The sequence below is a fragment of the Crocodylus porosus genome, unplaced genomic scaffold (assembly GCF_001723895.1).
Source record: "Crocodylus porosus isolate Cpor-Errol unplaced genomic scaffold, CroPor_comp1, whole genome shotgun sequence".
Classification (NCBI taxonomy): Eukaryota; Metazoa; Chordata; order Crocodylia; family Crocodylidae; genus Crocodylus; species Crocodylus porosus.
In genome coordinates, this window is record NW_017728948.1 from 64,118,497 (window position 1) to 64,138,248 (window position 19,752).

The 19,752-nt window shown below is 40.5% G+C and overlaps 1 protein-coding gene across 5 annotated transcripts in view; it reads right to left on the bottom strand.

Moving 5' to 3' along the window:
• The window catches only part of NFKB1 (nuclear factor kappa B subunit 1), an 85,978-nt gene that overhangs the window by 28,873 nt on the left and 37,353 nt on the right, over positions 1-19,752 (bottom strand). For 4 of the 5 annotated variants that reach the window (XM_019553032.1, XM_019553033.1, XM_019553030.1 and 1 more), the window contains exons 5-9: positions 17,800-17,898; positions 8,993-9,141; positions 6,635-6,798; positions 4,765-4,923; positions 2,448-2,552 (exon numbers count right to left, since the gene is read on the bottom strand). In XM_019553032.1, the coding sequence (XP_019408577.1) occupies positions 2,448-2,552; positions 4,765-4,923; positions 6,635-6,798; positions 8,993-9,141; positions 17,800-17,898 (676 nt within the window). Of the gene's footprint in view, positions 1-2,447; positions 2,553-4,764; positions 4,924-6,634; positions 6,799-8,992; positions 9,142-14,120; positions 14,219-17,799; positions 17,899-19,752 lie in introns of those variants that run through there. The other variant, XM_019553034.1, reaches the window with a different exon arrangement.

Here is a 19,752-nt window from a genome sequence, read left to right on the forward strand (position 1 = left end):
GGCCCTAGAGAGGGCAAGGCCCCAGAGCGGGGCAGAGAAAGAGCGCGAGGCGCGCGGTGTCGGCCCTAGAGAGGGCAAGGCCCCAGAGCGGGGCAGAGAAAGAGCGCGAGGCGCACGGTGTCGGCCCCCTGAGGGGGCAAGGCCCCAGAGCAGGGCAGGAAGAGAGAGGGCGAGCAGGCGAGGAACGCTGGCAAGGGCGCCGGTATTAGGGCGGCGGTAGCGAGCCAGGCCCAAGGGCGCCAGTATTAGGGCGGCGGTAGCGAGCCAGGCCCAAGGGGGCGCCAGGTGGGCGAGGAGCCCAGGGTGCCCAAGAGAGAGAGAGAGGGCACCAGAGGGGTGAGGGACCATACAACGTCCCACAGAATAGCTGCGAGGCTTGGGGCGTGCTGAAGGGGAGGTTTGGAGGCACGCATAGCCCTTAAGGTGGGGCGCATAGAGATACCCCATTTCGGAGTAGGGGCAGGAACATCGGTACCATCAACTAGGGGAATAGAGGCAGCCTCCCATACAACTTATTTGTCATCAAAGTCGTGGCGGGCGAGATTCTGAGGGTGCTGAGTCCACCCTAATGTGACGGTAGGGGGCACTAGGGAGTTCACGGCCGCTCCTAGGACCCACTCCCTCACAGTTGTCTTATATTGGAGTAAATACGGTAGATCAATTATGTTAAAGTATTATATGAGGTCTAATTCTGATTTCACTTGCACCAGTTTTACATCAGCATAATTCTAGTGACCTAACTGGAGTTAATGTTTATTTACACAGAGGTAAGAGGAAAATTAAACCCTCTGCCCCTTCTTATTCCAAGGTTAAAAGGAATTTCTGTAGCAACTTTATATAGAATAACTGCAGGGAAGAAAGACATGATGGCATCAAAGACAAAAATCCCATTTCTAATTGTTTAAATTCAGAAAACTGAATCAAACTTGAACTGTTCAAGTTTTGGCAAAAAAAAAAAAAAAGGAGTAACTTCTGCACTAGAGCTAAGCATGACATCAACAGTCCTGAGCTAAGACACTCCAGCAGTGCACTTCATCTCCATGTCATAAAGTAGTAGGAGAGAGAAAGAAGTTCCACCTCTGCACAAGCTTCTTTGAGGAGAAGTAGAAATAGGGTGCCCTGGATACTCTTTCTTTGGTTCTCTTGGTGTGGGGGGGAAGGAGTTGAATAGGGAAACTGAGGAAGGAGGGAGGTGAAACTGACCAAAAAAAAAAAAGTAATAAAATTTTTTAAGTGCTATTGATGGGAAGGGTCATTGGAGCTTCCTCCTAACCCTGACTCGGTCAGCAGCAAGACTGAGAATAACTACTTCCCCCCCTGTTGCCCTGTGCATTGACATTCTTAGAGCACAGGGATTTCAGAGGCAATAGGATTGGGGAAATCCCACACAGGCTAAGGGGAAACCCCACTTCGGGGCTTCCATTTAGTCATACTTTTTTCTTTTCTTTTAAAGAAATCTTACATTTTACTTGATCCTCTTAAAAGCAGAAGGGTTTACAGTACAGAGGGGAGGAAAAAAAAATTCTCAAAACTCCATCAGTTTGCTCCTTAGATAACAGGGTGGCATGTTCCCACGCCCATCTGTACCATAGTCTGGAATAACAGAAATGCTTGAATCATCCTAACATCATGGGAGGGAGTTGACTCTCTAGTCAGGTGGAAAACTAAGCACATCACCACAGATCTAAATTGGAGCAGTGGAGCCCAGTTGTTTCAAGCTACTGCTTGAAATATTCAAATCTTTGAATTTTTGTGTTTAATTCCATTCATGTGAACTGGGAACTAGAATTGTGTAAACCACCAATAGCTAATATCTTTACATTTGTGCATCTAAAATGAGGTGTTCAAGTGCACACTTAGTTTCTGATCCTGGAAATACAGAACACCAGGAGTAGTGTTTGCTGCTCTGAGTCAGTGGGATGTCTCAAACTGCACATGCACTCTAATTCTTCATGTTCAGCTCCTCTGACATCTATGTATATAAGATGCAGTTTTCAGCAGAGCTGGGCAGGTGCAGCTCACATTGGTCACTATAGCTGTTGGGGGCCAAAGGGGTGGGGACAGTGAGTCCAGAACTATATATACCTGATGTTTCACCAAATCCATGAGCAGCTTAGGGGTTAGAATACAAATTTTAAAAGGGACTGAGGTGGTACCCTAACCCCTGCCTGCTGTTTTGAGAAGGAGACCCGCAAACCATCTCAAACCCCAACATAAATCCATCTACTTTGGGGTGGGAAGTCTTTTTACCCATTAATCCTAACAACTGCTAATCTGATTTTCAGAAATGCCGAGAACTTGCTAATTGGGTTGAAGTCAGTGGGAGCTCAGCCCCACTGCACATTAGTCCATCACTGCAAGTGTTATGCACTGGTTACATGAAAAAAGCATCAATAACTTTAACCAAATGGGTTGACTTGAAACACTGGACAGTTTGGAACCTTTACCTTTTTGAACCTTATCACAGAGAAGGTAAATCTCTTCTCCTCCTGTCACACATCCTGCTGTTCTGTCCATTCTTACAATCTTTAAATTGGATGCATTGGGGGCTTCTGTTGAAAGGGATGAGTTAAAACAAGAAAATATCATTTTCTCTGATGACAATTCTAGGCTAAAGAGAAAGCACAGAAGTATGATAAAAGCTAAGCCACAAAAAAGATCCACACGACAGTCTGAATTTCTGTTTTAATGAAAGAGAAGAATAAACCCATTACTTGGAAAAGGTCTGATCTCATAACTCCCTGCGAAGGAGGCTGACTTGCTTGAGAATTTTGCCTGACTACAGTAGAACTTCACTCACTGCAGTGTTACTACAGCGTTACCACAGTAGCAGTAGCAGTAAAGTAATGTAGAGGTGACTCAAAATCTCAAACTCTACACTGGCTGAAAGACAGGTGAGAATGGATACTATTTTTTTCAGTTGTTCTCCTGGCACGTGCTAATGCAACACCAATGAAAAGTAGCTCTCTTTGTTCTTAAATCTCTTGTTTCTGCTCTACAGTCTACATGAAAAGAATTTTTAATCTCTGTCCAACTTGGGGTTCTGGCCACAAAGCCCACTTGTGACAGACATTTACTACTTTTAGCAGAGAGGCCAAGGGTTGCATGCACCATGGAAACAGCACTACCATCTCACCATAAAAAAAAGCACTGTACCTCTAGGTCATGTATGAGATAGACTGCCAGTGGCAGATGGTTGCTCTGCCACTAGCTGTACTTGGTCTGTGGAGGATAACTTCAGGGGCACCACTCAAAAGGACTAACTTCACTTTAAAACACATTAAAATGAATATAACCCAGTTCTTTTGAAATCAACAAAAAAATACCCCAAACATTCATTTGATGGGCTCAGATTATCAAATGACTGTCATCAGTATAAGATTTAATAGCAAGAGAAAGAGGTGCATTTCCTCCTCTACCCTCCTCACAAACACAAGGTAGACTTTGATGCTCAGACTTGAAAAAAGCATAGGATAACATCAACTTCCTTTTAGTGTGGCTTAGTGCATGCTGTAGCTAGTTCAACTTGTACTCTACCCTCCCCTCAGTATTTTGCTTTATACTGGCATGTTTATTACAGTAACGAAATCAAACTGAAACTGTAGCAGTTGCTAAAGAAAATCAATGACAGTCCTTAAATATACTGCTCTGTACTTCAATTCAGACTCCAGATCAGAAGTCTGACTTTTCCTTTTCCAGAGCCTGAAAGTAATACCTATTACATACTCGTATCATTCCTTTATATGCTCTTTCCAAATTATTGCCGAATGCATGGCAGTAGGTAGGAGTATTGAAAAATTAGAGACACTTCAGAGGTGGTAAAAGTTTTTACATGGAGATACTGAAAATATTTGGATTGTTTAGCTTGGAAAAGAGACACAAATAGAAAGGATATGATAAAAGTACCACTATAAAATAATGGACGACCTAGGAAAGGTAGATCAAGAACTACTATGCCTGTCACAAAGCACAAAAACAAGCAAACAGTCAATTAAATTAAAAAGATGGCAAATTCAAAAATGCTAAAAGGAAATACTTTTTCACACATGTAATTAGACTGTTAATCTGTCAAGAAGTTGAGGCCAAAATCATTACTAAGATGCCAAAGGCAACAGGATTCTTATACAAACAGTATGATAATTCTAGATATTCTGAATTAATGATGATCAAAAATTGTGGGAGTAATATTAAAACTTCATACTTCAGGGTTTAAGCCAATCCCTGAATACTGGAAAGTAGGAAGAGGCATAATGTGTCTAGAGAGAGTAAGGAGACCAGTTTCTTATTTTCCTAATTATTTTTCTCCAGAACCTTTTTCCTTTCATTAATCAGAACCACATTCTGTTTTCACTTGCACTGATGTAATTAGGAGTTATTTTACCAGCTTCCACATGGAGTTATCTCAAGTGTACACCTATGAGATCAGAATTGGATAGAATTTAACTATTTTAAAAAAATTGCACATACGTTTGTTATTTTTTGCACAACATTGGTACCTGTGCCTCAGTATCTGTTGTTAGCATATACACTGGTGTTTTTGTTTTGGGATTCTACTTCAAGAGTCAGGGTTTGTTTGTTAACCATATAATGCAGAAAGGCTTCTACTGGAGCACATCAATTTTTGCTACTGACTACTCTCTTTGGAGTAGGGACACTAGACAGACCCTAGGTCTGACCCAGTAAAGTCATTCCTATATTCTGTGCTCCTAACGGGGAAGAGGTGAAACTTGTAATTACAAAAAAAGTCAATCCTTTTGTACTCACTGCTGTCATATATGGGATCTGATATGACAGGATCAAGTCTTCTTGTGAAGCAGCCATTGCTGTCAGGGAGGAAGGCTGTGAACATAAGGCGCACCACGCTGAGATCCATCTCTTTTGTCTGCTGCAATGCTGCCTGGCGAATGACTTCTTTTTCCCGATCTGGAACCAGTCAATGGCACAGATAAATTTATGCAAAAATAATCCTACTTCCAAAAGGTATTGACAAATCTCACCAAAAACTGCTTTGATTTGGTTATTACCATCTTAACCAGCAGCTTCAAGTCTTTGTTTTAAGAAATTTGAGGAGGGGCAAATCATAGGATGCTGCACTTACTGTAACATATAAAATTACTTCCCTATCTATCTGCTTTTATTTATCTACTCAAAATTGTGCCAGGTACTTCACAGACCTGAAAATGGTACAATCCCAGCCTTCTGGAGTTTAAAATAGGCGGGAGTAAGACAGAAAAGGGCAAGGTTCACCCATATAAGATAGTGCAGTTGTTTAACCAAGAATTATACTGGAAAACCAACCCTACAGACAAGTCTGCAGTACCTCCATAAAGAGCCCAGGAACATAGCTGAGAAGTTCATTCCACACTTGCTCCTGCTCAGCAACTATCAAAACCCAGAAACCTGGTAGTATATCCAGCATAAAGCTGCCCCTAGCACTTGCCAGGAAGCATGCCTAGGAGTGACTCTGGGCACGTGCAGCCCCAGGCCTTCCATAGAGAGAATATCAACAAGCAAGAGGTACTTGCCAACTACTGGCCTGTGCTGTAGAGCAGCAGTTGTCAATAGGGGGTATGCGTACTCCTGGGGTACTTAAAAAGGTCGTACAGGGGGGCTCCCACCATTGCATGCACCCCAGCGGAGGCCCTGGGGAGATGTGCCCCCCTGATCTGTGCATAGGCTTTGCGTGCCACTGCAACTGTCCTGAGAGTGGTGTGATGTCACGTGTCTGCCGCCACTGAGCTGTGCTGTGCCCCCTGCCCGCTCGGTCATGGGACACACGTGGTATTGCACCACTCCTGGGCAGCTGCAGCAGCACGCAAAATCCAGTGTGCAGCAGCAGCCACCTCCACCCCACACACAGATCGGGGGGACACACGCCCCCTGGGCCTCCACCAGGGTGCGCACAGCAGTGGGAGCTTACCCTCCCCCACCCCTGGTTTCTGATTGTCCCACGACCTGTCTTGGCAAAGGCTCCATTCACTCCAGCTGCTGCCCCTGTCTGTGCCCCACTCCCTCCCTCACCACGGGGCCCTCAATCTGCACCCATGTGGCCCCTTCTCCTCCCCCACATACATACCTGCTGGGCAGATGGGGGGCCTGTATATGCACATGTGTGCACTCAGCCCTCCCCTTTCCAAATAATGTTAATATAAAGGGATACATGAGCTGAAACTCTGAGGCAGAAGGAGTACACTTGTTTAAAAAAAAGGCTGAAAACCCTTGCCATAGAGAGTGGTATTGGACCTTCTGTCCTGCATTAACTGTATGCTACTGCTGGGAATAAGGCTGATTCTAGACTGCAAGGATGTGCACAAACTGGGGACTGAAGGGGATATGCTTTTTTCAGAGCTCTTTATAACCATCAATAAGTTCTGATGATTCACAATAACAATACAACATGACTCCAACTATCAGCCTATTAAGCAACGTTATGGTTGGCAGTAATGGTGGCAATGCTGGCAGATAGTTTAGTTTTAACTGCATGTTGGCAACAGACCAACCCTTAAAAGCATGCAAGCCTCTCAAAACTGATGTTTCTGCCTAGGCCTTATCCTGGCTGGGAATCAATCCTCTCAGGGCTAAAACCAGTTTTCAGCAGGCGTGCCATACAAGCCAAAGATACTTTCTCACTTACCTGATAATTGTCTTTCTCCACATCCTTCTACTTGGAGATAATTAAGTTCAGAATTCACTAAGAGTCCAGGATTGTATCCTTTTTTACAGGCATCTATCATGCGTGTTTCTAGAGTTTCAAATACTTTCTTCTTGGTGACATGAAGTATTCCAAGGTTTGCAAACCTAGAAAAATATGATCATGAGAAACATTTTTAGTTCCTTATGCACAAGCTGCAGTATGCAGTCTCTCTTTGTTACCATAAGACCTTAGAACCTGATTTAAAACCATTAAAGTTAGTGGAAAAACTCCAAGGTCATTAGACTACTGAGGCAGTACTGCGTTCTCAAAAGCAAATTTTCAAATGCGGATGCTTCAGTAGCTTTTTCAAACCTGATGACTTCACACTGAACTATACATCTGCATAAGCAGTAACTTGTTTTGTACATATGCTTATGGTGTGGATGCAACTTAGGAAATCTTTGAAATGTTGATACTCATTACATGCTCTGACTTGATTTTGGCAATGACGAAAAATGAGCAAACTCAGGAATTCGGGATTTTGGGAGCAAACTAAAACCAGTACAATGCTGTCTAAAGGACAAGAACTTTTTTATGATGATGCTTATTAGGCACTGAGCAGGGTAAATATGCACCTTACAGACTAAGTAAATAAGATATATACATAGATCATAAGGTTTTGTGAACTCAAGCTCACTTCACCAGATGCACAAAGTAGTGCTCACTTCACCAAAGGACAAGCACAGAGTAGTTTATAAAGTAAAGTGAATGATTTTAATACACAAGATGGGAAGAAATGAGGGAGGGGAAAGGGAGAGGGGGTTAATATTAGGAGAGGCATACAAGCAAAAAACCCACAGGAACAAACAGGTCACAAAAGTTACTCCAGGTAATGGGATAAGAATCCATAGTCACTGTGTTAAACCACACTTAACACAGTCTGTGGATGATTTCTTGTTCCACAATTTCCTGTTCTAGCTTTTTAAAAAGTTTGCTGTCTGAGAACATCAATTCTGAGACTAGCAATGGGATGTCCAAGGAGGTTAAACTGTTCTGCACCCCTGCTTAGCACTCTTAATTGATTCCTGAAAAACCAAGCGTTAAGTGAAACTGAAAGTATTTGACAACCCAAGATGGCAACCGCAATTGTTTTTAATGACCCAAGGTGGTGACCAGGAGCTTTATAATGAAATTCACTGAGCGCTAAGTGAAATCAGGTATCAATTTCAAAGGCATGTTATAGTGAAATAGCGGTAAGTTAAACAGCGTTAAGCAGGGGTTGCCTGTACTAGGTTCTGGCCATTCAGACACTGTAAGTAGTGGAAAATTTGAGTGGAAAATTAGAAGATAAGACCTATATTGAAAAAAAGCTGCTGACACATTTAAAAATCACTAGTTACATCTAGAAGCATGGCCACGGAGTCAATAATCCAGTTTTTGTATGGACAGGAATGATGATGCTAATTATCTCATAGAAAGCCAGACAGATTAGAGGGGGAAAATAAAAGCCCTTTTCAAGATGAAAAAGAGTATCCAAACAAAGTTATTTAAAATTGCCATAATTAAAGTTAAGTTAGCCTATTGGGCTTTAAACATCAAAAAGGTACAAACTTCAGACACTTGAAAGTTTTTCTCCCTCTCTCCAATTTTAGAAAACTTCATCTTCACCAAAGACATGCCATAGACCATGAAACTTACAGCAGTCAGCCTGAAACCTGATCTACAAATTTAACTTAAAACCTGAAAATATAAATTTATAAGCCTGAGTACTTTAAACTAATACAAACAGATACTGTTTTAAGTGAACAAGAACAGACTAATCATGACTTTGGTACAGTCTTTATTGTTTTAACTGTACCCAGCTTTTAGTAATTTAATGACAGCATGTTTATACCTCTTTAATTTCTTACTTAATCATGTATGTTTTCTTAACACCTATTGAAGGTGACTTGCAAATTTAAAAGAAATGCAATATTGGTAAGAATTTAAAATATCCAGATTTTCTCTCATAATTCTGCCTCCTCCATTTCCTAAACAACATACTTACATTTTTTAAACATTGTAAAAACATATTGGATAATACAGGAAAAGTGACTTAAGATCACCAAATTCCTATTAATGATTATCTGCTTAATTTTCTAGATTATAATAATTTCAAGATACATCTCTACTTCTGACATTTCAATGCTTATCTGCTGGGTTAAACAGACCAAATTTACTCCTGTATTTTAAGATAAGAAAAAGAACAGAGCAGAAAATGAAGAACTAATACATTTTTACCCTCACAAATAACTATTTTTTAATATTTGATTCTCTGTCCACCACAAATGTTTGCCACAGACATGTCAATATACTTACCCTACCACCATATCCTTTGGTCCTGCACTAACTGTACATACTCCATCTTCACAGTATTTACCCACCAAACTGTGTGCATGCAAGTGGACAGACTTCCCATTGGTGACTAACTGAACGATTACTTTTGCAGGCCCAACATAATTGCAGATCTGCGAACAAGGGCAACAATTATTTTAAAAAACTGAACAGATTCTGGTTTCATCCAGATATTTTATAACACTACTAAATCTGGGCATACAAATTCACATATAGGAAATCAAAATCTATTTCTACCAGAAACACACATAAGATGGTTTGATATGATAAAATCATTTAATCACACAGAAGTCTTCTAATTTTTTTTTGAAAAAATTAAAAAAGTGAAAACAACACAAATGACAGGATTAAACATAATTCATAAGAAAATAAAAATGTTGAAGTACCGACTCCTTTTTTAACAGGAAGATAAATGTTTTACATAGATCTTTTATACCAGATTAGTTTAGAGATTAAATTCCATTCACTATATTTTACTGACAATGCATGCTAAGACAATTAAAGAAAATGGTATATGTTTGAAATGAAAAACAATGTTTTGCCCAATGTATAAGTGATGAAGAAATTTAACAACATTATGAAGACTACTACATTCCTTTAAAATATTGTTATATTCTCATTACAATAACCCTCTCTGGCAGAAGTTTTACAGTGAGACATCTGAAATGAAATTAATTCTATATTAATTTAAAACACTGCATTCCCACATGGCACCTGGAAGCATTGAATACATGTTTAATATTATTTGTGTGCACAGGCCCATTGTGGTCTCACTGAATTATACATGAGAATACAGTTAAATCTGTGCCTAAGACTATACTATACATGGTCAAGGCTATGACAAACTATAAGCTTTGGTACCACTATTGTAGAATCAGATGTGTTGGGGTTGGTCCACAGATCAAATCCAGCATGCAAAGCTCTAGCACATCTAGCTCACTGGGCTCCCTACAGATTCAGAAATTTGGCAGCAGGATGATCAGTGGCATTGTTAACAAACTGGAGCAATTCATGCTGCCCCTGCTCCCCTACTATGACCTTTCCAGACCTGTAGGAAGCCCTGTGGACCAGGCGATACAGCTCTACAGGCCTAATCTCTGGTGTAGAACTGTTTCCACCACAGTTTCTTGTAATATCTACCTTTCTGACACAGGTTTTTAAGTGGTAGCTATAAAAGAGTGGTATTATGTATTAGAAACTGCAGGTTTTTAAAAGCAGATCACCCACCCTCCTACATACTACCGTTAAGGCACGATTAACCAGTTAATAATGCCTTAAGTTCTGATCCAGCTACACATTCAAATAATTAATGGCATGATAAAAGAAGCAAAAAGTTACAAAGTTATTCCACAAAAAGGTGCAATAACTTCATAGCTTGTACTAGTTGCGGCATTAATTGAACGTGTGGCCAAGTACTTTCCTGTGGCTGGGGGCCCCGTCGACTGAGGCACCACCTGTTTCCAGCCCTGCAGCTGACAAAGCTCATAGAGGCAGCAGTGTTCCCTTAACTTCCCCCACTGTGAGCCTTAGCAGCAACAGTGCTTGCAATGAGAGGAACGCTGACCCTCGCATGAGCCTCATAAGGTATAGGGCTTACAGCAAAGACAGTGCAAGGAACACTGCTCCCCCTGTGAGCGTTGTCGGCTTCAGGGCTGCCGATGCTGCCTCACGCTCCCAGAAGTGCACCTGCTGCTGGGCTTCCTGGGGCTCCTCCTGCGCTGGCAATAAGGCATGATGGGATATAATGAGCAATCCCACAATGCACCTACCTCCTGCCATGCACCTGTGGCATGGGAGGTGGCATGACTCTGGATCATCATTAGGTCCCATTGAACCTTTACCTGCACATGTAGAGGGGTCCTGAACTATATAAGGAATTTATAAGGAATTTAGTTTACTTATCTATTTATAAGGGATTTACTTTGTGCATTATATCTTTTAGATCTCCATCTAGGTTTCTCCATATTGCATTAATCAGCTCTATTATCAATTATATATATCTTTCAAAGTATACCTAGTACAAACTTGTCAGATCCAGCATCTCTTACACAGCCTTCCCTAGTTTGACTTCCTTAACTAACCATTTTATCAGTATGTCTTTCTTCATGTTTAACACTGAATAACAACCCTCAAGCAAAATCCTTTTGTACAACAGGAATGTGTCGATTTTATCCACAAGGATATGAAAGGGTGATGGTAAACTTTAAAGGTAGTGAACAAATCTGCAATGAATTATTTCAGTTTGTTAGGTGGGCAAGACACTGATGCCCACAAATCACCATTTCACAATAACTGGTCTTGTTCACTTTCTTTTTGCCCTTTCACCACCACCCCAGTTCCATTTCATTGCAGTTGGAAGCCTCAACATTTGCTCAGTGCCCTCCCACTGCTCCAACAGACTACTAAAAACATCTGTTCCAGGAGGCATGCATATATGTAAAAGTACACTTAATGCACCAGCTGCTTCTTGACTGTACTATTCTATAATGATGCTAGTTGTGTTTAGCCCACAGCATACTTTCATAACTAATATGAACTCTGAAATTGTAATCCTAACTCCAGTTGTGAATCAACCTACAGCCTTGGAGTATTCATCGTCATACACAACTTAATTGTCTCACTTTTCTTATTAATAAAGGTAAATAATAGTAATTATTTGCCACTTTCAAGAGGGTATGATGATTGTTACTTAATGTTTGCAGAGTGATTTGAAAATAAAAATTGTTACATAAATCTCAATAGCAGCAGCAATGGTAACAACTCTCTAGAACAGGTCTTCTTGTTTCCTGTTTTTGACATATGCAGATTCCCTGGTCTTATATACCTATATTAATATTTATAATTTATGTCCCTGATCTTATACACCTACATTAATATTTATCATTTTTAAGGTGTGTGCTCTCGGCATACCAGAAGAGTGTAAAGCAGTTCTATATCAACTGTAGAAACCACACTGAAACAGTATGTTCAATGTATGTATCCGTATGGTTCAATTTCAATATTCAATATTCAACAGTATGTTCAATGTGTGTATCAGTATGTTCAAATTTCAATATTGCTGTTGAATTGTGGACAACATTCACAGTATTTCACAATTAATTCAAAATTTCATCTGAAAACAGACAAGATTCTTTGGGAAAATCTGATATCTTTTATTAGACCAATGCAAAGATACTGGTTTTACCCAAGGAACCTTGTCACCTATGTCCTTAGACTAACATGGCTATAACCAACACCCCTGAAATCTGAAAACTGGTAATTTACATATGAACTAACCACATCTTAATACTAAGAGCTCAGAAATATGGTCACAGACAGACTCTGTATATACTGTTTCTAGAAAATTATATAAAATGTAATGGTACTGAATACTTAAAGGATGCCAATATAAAAGAAAAAGATAAAATGTGACAAGAATAGTAACACTTGTACCAGCAGAATATTTCTGTTTTGTAGTGTTCATAAACCAAAACAAGGAAATAACCAAATATTTTAGTTTTAACATGGTAATGAGGATCAAATGAAAGACAGAAAAAACAAAGAGGCATCCAGGAACAGTATAAAGTTTTCTCTGCATCCAATATTTCAAAAAGCAGCATTCTATTCTGATTAAATCAAATATAGAAATGTGAGTCTACAGCATTTTTAAGTGACAGATTTGGTTTAGAGATTAAAGGTACACAGTCAATTTGAAATCTAGTCAATCGTTTGAAAGTACTTTCAGTTACTTCTCTGCTTCCCAAGTCCAAATTCCAGCTAATGTTTTGGGTTTATAAAACACACTTCCCTATTTTAGAGATGTTTTGCCTCTTGCTCATGTGAGCAGGGAGCAGAACTGTCTGGTAGGCTACAAAATGCAAATAGTGAAGCTAACCATAAAAGTTATGTGGAATACATAAAAACAAAATGCAAAAATTGTTAATCCCCCTTACTTGCTAATTAGTTTCATTTATAGCAACCAGAAAGAACACACCTCACATCAGAAGGGACAGTTCTGTTCGACTTCTGTTTAGCTATTTGTACCCATAGGTATATGCAGGACGAAAGCCTTAGGTATTGTACAGAACTAGGACATATTTAAATAGCTGTCTGAATTTGCTTTTGTTTGACAGTGTTAGACTAGGATTTTCAGACTTGATGCCTAAAAATGTAGCACACAAGTGATCTAATTTGACCGAAATCAATGGGAGTTGCAGATCTTCAGCTCCCCTGAAAAAAAATCAAGCTACTCATATAGAATTAAGTTCTCAGCTTTAAGAACCCAACTATTGGTCTAAGGACATCAGTGGCTTAAATACAAGAACTCTCATTGACTTAAGCCTTGGCAGAATTTGATCCAATGAATTTTAACAGAGGCAAAGAGTTGTTATGGCAAATTTTGTTTATGTTTGGACATTAATATCAATCACGTTTGGCTATTCACATTAAGCAGCTGAGGTATAAATATTCTCTTAAAATATACTTAAACCCCATAATCAATTATGCTAGAGTTCAATTTCTATTGGAAGAAAACTCATATAAGAAAACTCATATAATTCTCTTTTTTTCTCCAGGAAGACAGGTTAACTGAATCCTTAACAAAAAAAAAAAAAAATACTAGTCTGTAATCTCACTAATTTTAATAGGAACACTTTCTAGAGTCAAGATATGTTAGGGTCAACCCAAATGACTAAAAATACAAAGCTTCCTAGTACTTTCCTTTTTCAGCACATCATCAATGGGTTTGGCAATTCAAGAATAATACTTGAGTTTATGGGTGTGTTTGCATGGCTCAGGACCTAAGCACCCACTTTCATAGTTAGTAGGGTCAGAAGGGACCTGAGCAGTCCATCATGTCCGACCCCCTACTATGGGGTCAAATGACCCCAGCAAGGTGTTCATCTAGCCAGCAAGGTGTTTGTGCAAGATAGATGAGTATTTTCCGCACAACAATTCTTGTGGCTGTCTTGTGATAGCTTTCCAAGTGCATAAAATAAGCAGAGAAAAAGTTATGAATAAAGCAGTTCAGATGTCTCAATAAACAGATAACATAGGCTAGTCAAGTTTCACTTTTGTGTTGTAAGAATGCCTTGAAAGACATGTGTAGGCTTACATTTAGTTATCTGCATGCTACACATGCTCTACCTTCTTCTTCATCTGGCATTATTCTTATGAACATGAAGATTAGGAGCATTATAATGCCATCAGTCAAGTTTTATACATCACAGTTTTCTGTGTTGAGTTCCTTGTATAAAGACAACAAAAATAAAAGTAATTGCAGTTGTTCATCTTGTGTTAGTTCTCCAGGGCTGTCATGCATGTAACTGAAAAGTAACTTTTATTGCAATGGAGATGCCCCATAGTGAACAATCACACATGCCTAATTTAATATTTTCTGTACCGTGCTCTGATAATTGCGTTATTATAATAGCTGGTGTAAAAATATAAAATGGCACATGAGACTAATTCCATGAGGCTGCACAGGCACATGCCCACAAGATTTTCTTTATTATGGTATACACATTACTGATTTCTGGGTGCACTGTTGCAGTAAGTGTAAATCCTTCCTGATATGTGAAGCTATATTAAAACTGCAACAGCTCAACTGAAAGTAATAGTCTCAATTCAGGGGTTAAGGATGAAGTTGTATGATATTTTTTATAAAGAAGTCCAGACCAGATTAATATAATGGTTCCTCATGGCTGTCAAATCTATGAAGGGAGGAGAAGTGGAAGAGCTGCAGAGTGTCACCCTATGCCCTAGGAATCTCTGGCTGTTGCAGTGTCCAGGGAAGAAGGTAGTGGTAGTCAAAGGAGACAGTAGCCTTCAAGACAGGTATAGTCCTAAACTGGCCAATAAAAGGAAATGTGTTCCCACCACTCTGCATCTCAAGTTGCATTGATCACTAATCAACCTCAACTCACAATTTGGCACACAGAATTCACAAAATACACCTTTTTACAATTCCAAGTTAAACTACCATCCTTCAAATGCACCATCATCAAGTGGCTAAGTAAATAAGCAGGGTCTTTTACGTAAATGAACAAGATACAAAGGGGGAACAACTGTTCCAAAACCTTCAACCTTCAATATTGTGACAAGGAAAGCAGCCTCTGACAAAGCATAAGGGAGACTTACAGGAAAATGTGAGAAACACTTTGCCTTTATTGGCACTGCTTGAAACAAGAACAGGCATTAACAGGCAAGGAGCTTAAGGAACCTCACTCATGATCCTTTGCCAGCCTTTCCTACAAAGTGTTGCCATGTTGGGATTTGTACTAGAAAATATTCAAAGGCAAACAATGAAAGAGACAAGGGGAAGGGTGCGAGTCTAGATTACATTAGAATATTATGTTCAGTAAAAAAGAAAAAAAAAAAAGATTTGCTTAGTTGTATCGATTACCTTGCATTTTGTTTCCCACCTGTTTGCTCCCATGCTCCACATTGCCTACTCTATCTATAATATCACCATAGACCTCATCAGTCTGTTCATCCATTTTATTCATAATAATTAAAGAGAGACACTGAATTAGCATTCAAAGATCCTGCAGAATGGGGATAAGTAATTTTATATTTAAATCTTAAATTTAAAGTCAAATATTGTTCATTGTTTCATTATCACCACCAGCAGGAGAAAGGGAAAGCAATTATATTTTTTTTTTTGCCTGGGCTGGTAGTTTTTCATGATAGTTTTATCAGGCTAAGTTAAATCAATGCTTCCCAGATGAATCTCTGTTTATCAGACTAACACCTCAGGCTATACCAGCCAATACTGAGTACTTTCCGTTGAGTCATACTCACACAAATTTATGATGGAGATAAATCTGTTCTAAACCATAGTCTTTCCCAAGAGCCATGGAAGGAAAAAGCACAAGTAACTAATGTAAGCAGTACAGTGGTATGTTTTAGATTCCAGCACAGGGGCTCAGCTTTGAAAGACAGGATAGGGAAGAGTGAAGAACTCATGACCTAGAGCCTGTTAAATCTTCCTTTTCATTTAAAAAATCTAAAATGAAAACGTCATAATTTTACAACAAGGAAGCAAAATTCAACACCTGAAAACATAGGTGGAGGAAGAAAAAAAATTTGGGGGGGCTGAGTGTGTACAGATGCGCATGTGCCCTCCCCCCTCCCTTCCCAGGTGGGAAAGTCTGTGGCGGAATGGGTGAGAGGAGGGGAAAGGGCTGCGGGGGGAGCCACACCTCCCAACGAGCTGCTTGGGGCTCAGTGTGGCGCTCTGCCCCAAGCATCTGCCCCTCCCCCAGCCCTAGCTCCACTCCCTCCCTCACCACTGCCTGCTCAAGCTTGGCACATCTTTGCGCATCCCCCATCTTTAATGTTTTTTACACTGTTATGTGCCTTTTTCATTCCACACCATGTAGTTGGAAAAGGGGACTAGAGAGACCTTAAGAGAGTGGAAGTCAGTCCTCCTATGACTTCAGTGGGAACAGCTGACATTGAACACTTGAAAAATTAGGATACCAATGTAAGCACTGAAGGATTAAAGAGGCTAACTTCAAGCACACAGATTTGAAAAGCTTGGCTCCACAGTCCTGTACAGCAGATGTACACTGAACTGTGATGTCTAGATTAGAACTTCAGTCTTTACATGTATTTTTATAGACGTGGACATTAGGGCTGGAAAGGACCTCATAAGATTTTTGTTTCAGAACAGTTAAACACAGCATTCTTACTTTTATTAATAAGATTACTAAATTAGAATATGGGAGAAAAATAAAGGCAAAGGGTTTATTAAAAGTGACTATATGATATTTGGCATCTTGGTATTTTAGGAATTTTTCTATTACTGTATCCTGATATTTTGCCCAGCAAAATGTCACTAGTTACTGTATACTGTTGCTTAAAAGCTGTGTCACTAAATGCAGTTTCAAAATCTGGCCACCTATTTGACTATTTTGACAAAGTTGTAGGAGTCTAACTTAAGTACTATATTTTCTCTTAGTCAATACCCAACTTTTCCCCTAAAAATCAGGTCCTGGAAATCACTGTGCATTGTATGCAAGAAATACACTATATGCAGGTTCTGCTACTTACTGCTGAAACCAAAAGTAAAATCGACAGCAATCCACAGGGAGCAGAACCATGAGCAGACTTGCCTCCCTAGCTGTTCGTACTCAAGTTACTTGCTACAAGATTTTTTTTTCTTCATCCCATCTTGCAAAAAACAAGGTACATACTATTTTGCAGGGCTTGCTGTATCTGAGAAAATATGGTGTTTACTTTTAAAAATTTCAGACCAGGTGCATTAACTACATCATGTGCTTTGAATCACCACCCCAAGAGCGACCATAAGCAAGTATCTGAAAAAACTATCCCTCTTCCTTCTTGGAAAAAAGTAATAGTAGTTCTGATAATTTCTGTTCTCAAACATTTAGCAGTTTAAACATGCAAGGTTAGTGTAGCGTATGACAGAATAAAATAATCCAGCAGATTTTAATTTTATTAACAGGATGGATTTTCATTTAGTCCCAGAAAAATAGCTAGTACCTTATTATGTCAGCCACAGGTTTATACCAATGTGCTAACACAGGGGTGGCTAGCTTGCAGCATGCATGCTACAAGTGGCACAGGCAACCTGTGTGTGGTGTGCAGCAAATCAGGGAGGGGAAAGGCAGCAGAAAGCAGTGCAGCACATGAGGCAGGGAAAGGGTTGGAATGGCACTCAGGGAGAGTGCTGAACTAATGTGTGGCACACCTGCCAAAAAGTTTGGCCCCAGTTGTGCTAACACATTCTATTTGCAGTTACCTTGTTAAATAATTAGCAAACTTACCCTGACTTGAGGGTATGATTTTTTGTTCTTTTCACTAGAAGCACCAGGAAGTCCACCATGTGATGGGCCTTCACATACATATCGGAAACGAAATCCCCTCTGTGAAAATTAAACACAAAAACATTAAATACCTGGTTGAAAAAAAAAAAAAAATCAATCCATGCACCAAGTGTCGTGTGTCCACCCCTGCAACTATCCACAAATGGAGATGTGAAAGCCTGTAATTCCTGAGGCTCTCCCTGGAAACATTTTATCTAGATAAACAAAGCTACAGGTAAGTGTGGTATACACTGAACATTTTTATTCCCTTGTGCATGCATATCAGCAGTAAGAATCTTTTCATCCAGTGCCGGCATGAACAGACTTGTGGGCATGGATCCTGCTATATCCAAGTAACAAGTAAAAAAGTAGAAAGACAGAATAATAGAGCAGGTCTCCATAAAACATAACAGCAACTGAAGTGGCAGAGAGGAATACGGGAACAGGTGACAAGACCCAGGCAAGTATCAACTAGGGCAATTATTTTGGGTGGAGGGCTGCTTACCAAGTTTTGGCAAGCTGTTGAGGGCCACATGGGTAGCCCCACCCCCTGGTCACCATCTATTGACTGGAAGTCCTGCCCCCCAACATTTGCCACCAGAAGTCCCTCCTCTTGCCCCCAGAAGTACTCCTTTCAGCAAAGGGTTTTGCCATCTTGGAACCAGAAAAATACCAAATTATATTTTAAAAGAAAACATCTACAACATTAATTAATTTGATTTCCAAAAATATTTTGTCCTGATTTACAAGTGTTTGTGTAGTGTACGTAGAGGTGATTGCACAATAGCTTAAAATGAAGTCTTACTTTTATATGTTGTGGGGGGCGGGTATAGGTTTGTGGGGACCCAAGGGTGTCCAAGTATGCTGGGGAGGGTATAGGTGTGTCTGTGAGGGGGGACTGGCGTGGGGGTGTGGGTATGGGGTGAGGGAGCATGTGGGTGTGTGTGTGTAAATAGGTGGAGTGTGGGTGGGTATGGGGCTTGTGGGGGGATGTGTATGGGGGTCTGCGTGTATGGCAGTGGAAACAGGGAGTGGATGCATGTGTATGATGAGGTGTGCATGTGGGACTCACCCTACACACACACACACACACACACACACACACACTGCCTCTGCCTACACATACACACATGCACGCACTGCCTCTGCCTATACAAACACCCCTACCACTCCTGGCCCCAGGGTACCAGCGCAGCCCATGCTCCCCAGTCCAGTGATGCAGCCTGGGACCACATTTTGCTGGAGCAGTGCACAGGCAGGAAGGCAGGGAAATGGCTGGGGTTGGGGTGGGGTGGAGCTGGGCTGTTTGGTTCTGCTGGCTCCCCCTGGGTCCTACTGCCCCTGGTTCCTGTCATCTTTGATTGGCAGCCAGGAGCAAATACATATTAATTTACTAAAATTTTTAGAGGCCCTATGGGCCAGACTGAATGGCCTGACAGGCTGGATTCAGCCCACAGGCCATATTATGCCCACCCCTGAACTAGGGGCAGTGAAAAATAGCTCCTTCTTTCTTTCTGGGGAGATGGTGGCAGTCCCTGAGCAGAACTAAGGAATTGTAGAAATGCAGAGATCCCAGCACCCTGCCAATTCCCTGATTTTATATATTCATTCCCAGAGGAAATATATATATATATAGTGTATTTCCTGTCGAATCACATATAGTGTTTGACTATATTTATATAGTACAAATAAAACAGTATAAATGCAGAGATCGCAGCATCCTGCCAATTTTCATAGATTTCATAGACATTAGGGCTGGAAGGGACCTCGGGAGATCATCGAGTCCAGCCCCCTACCCAAAGGGCAGGAAGTCAGCTGGGATCATAGGATCCCAGCAAGATAAGTATCCAATTTACTCTTGAAGGTGTTCAATGTAGGTGCTTGAACCACCTCCGCTGGCAGACTGTTCCAGAC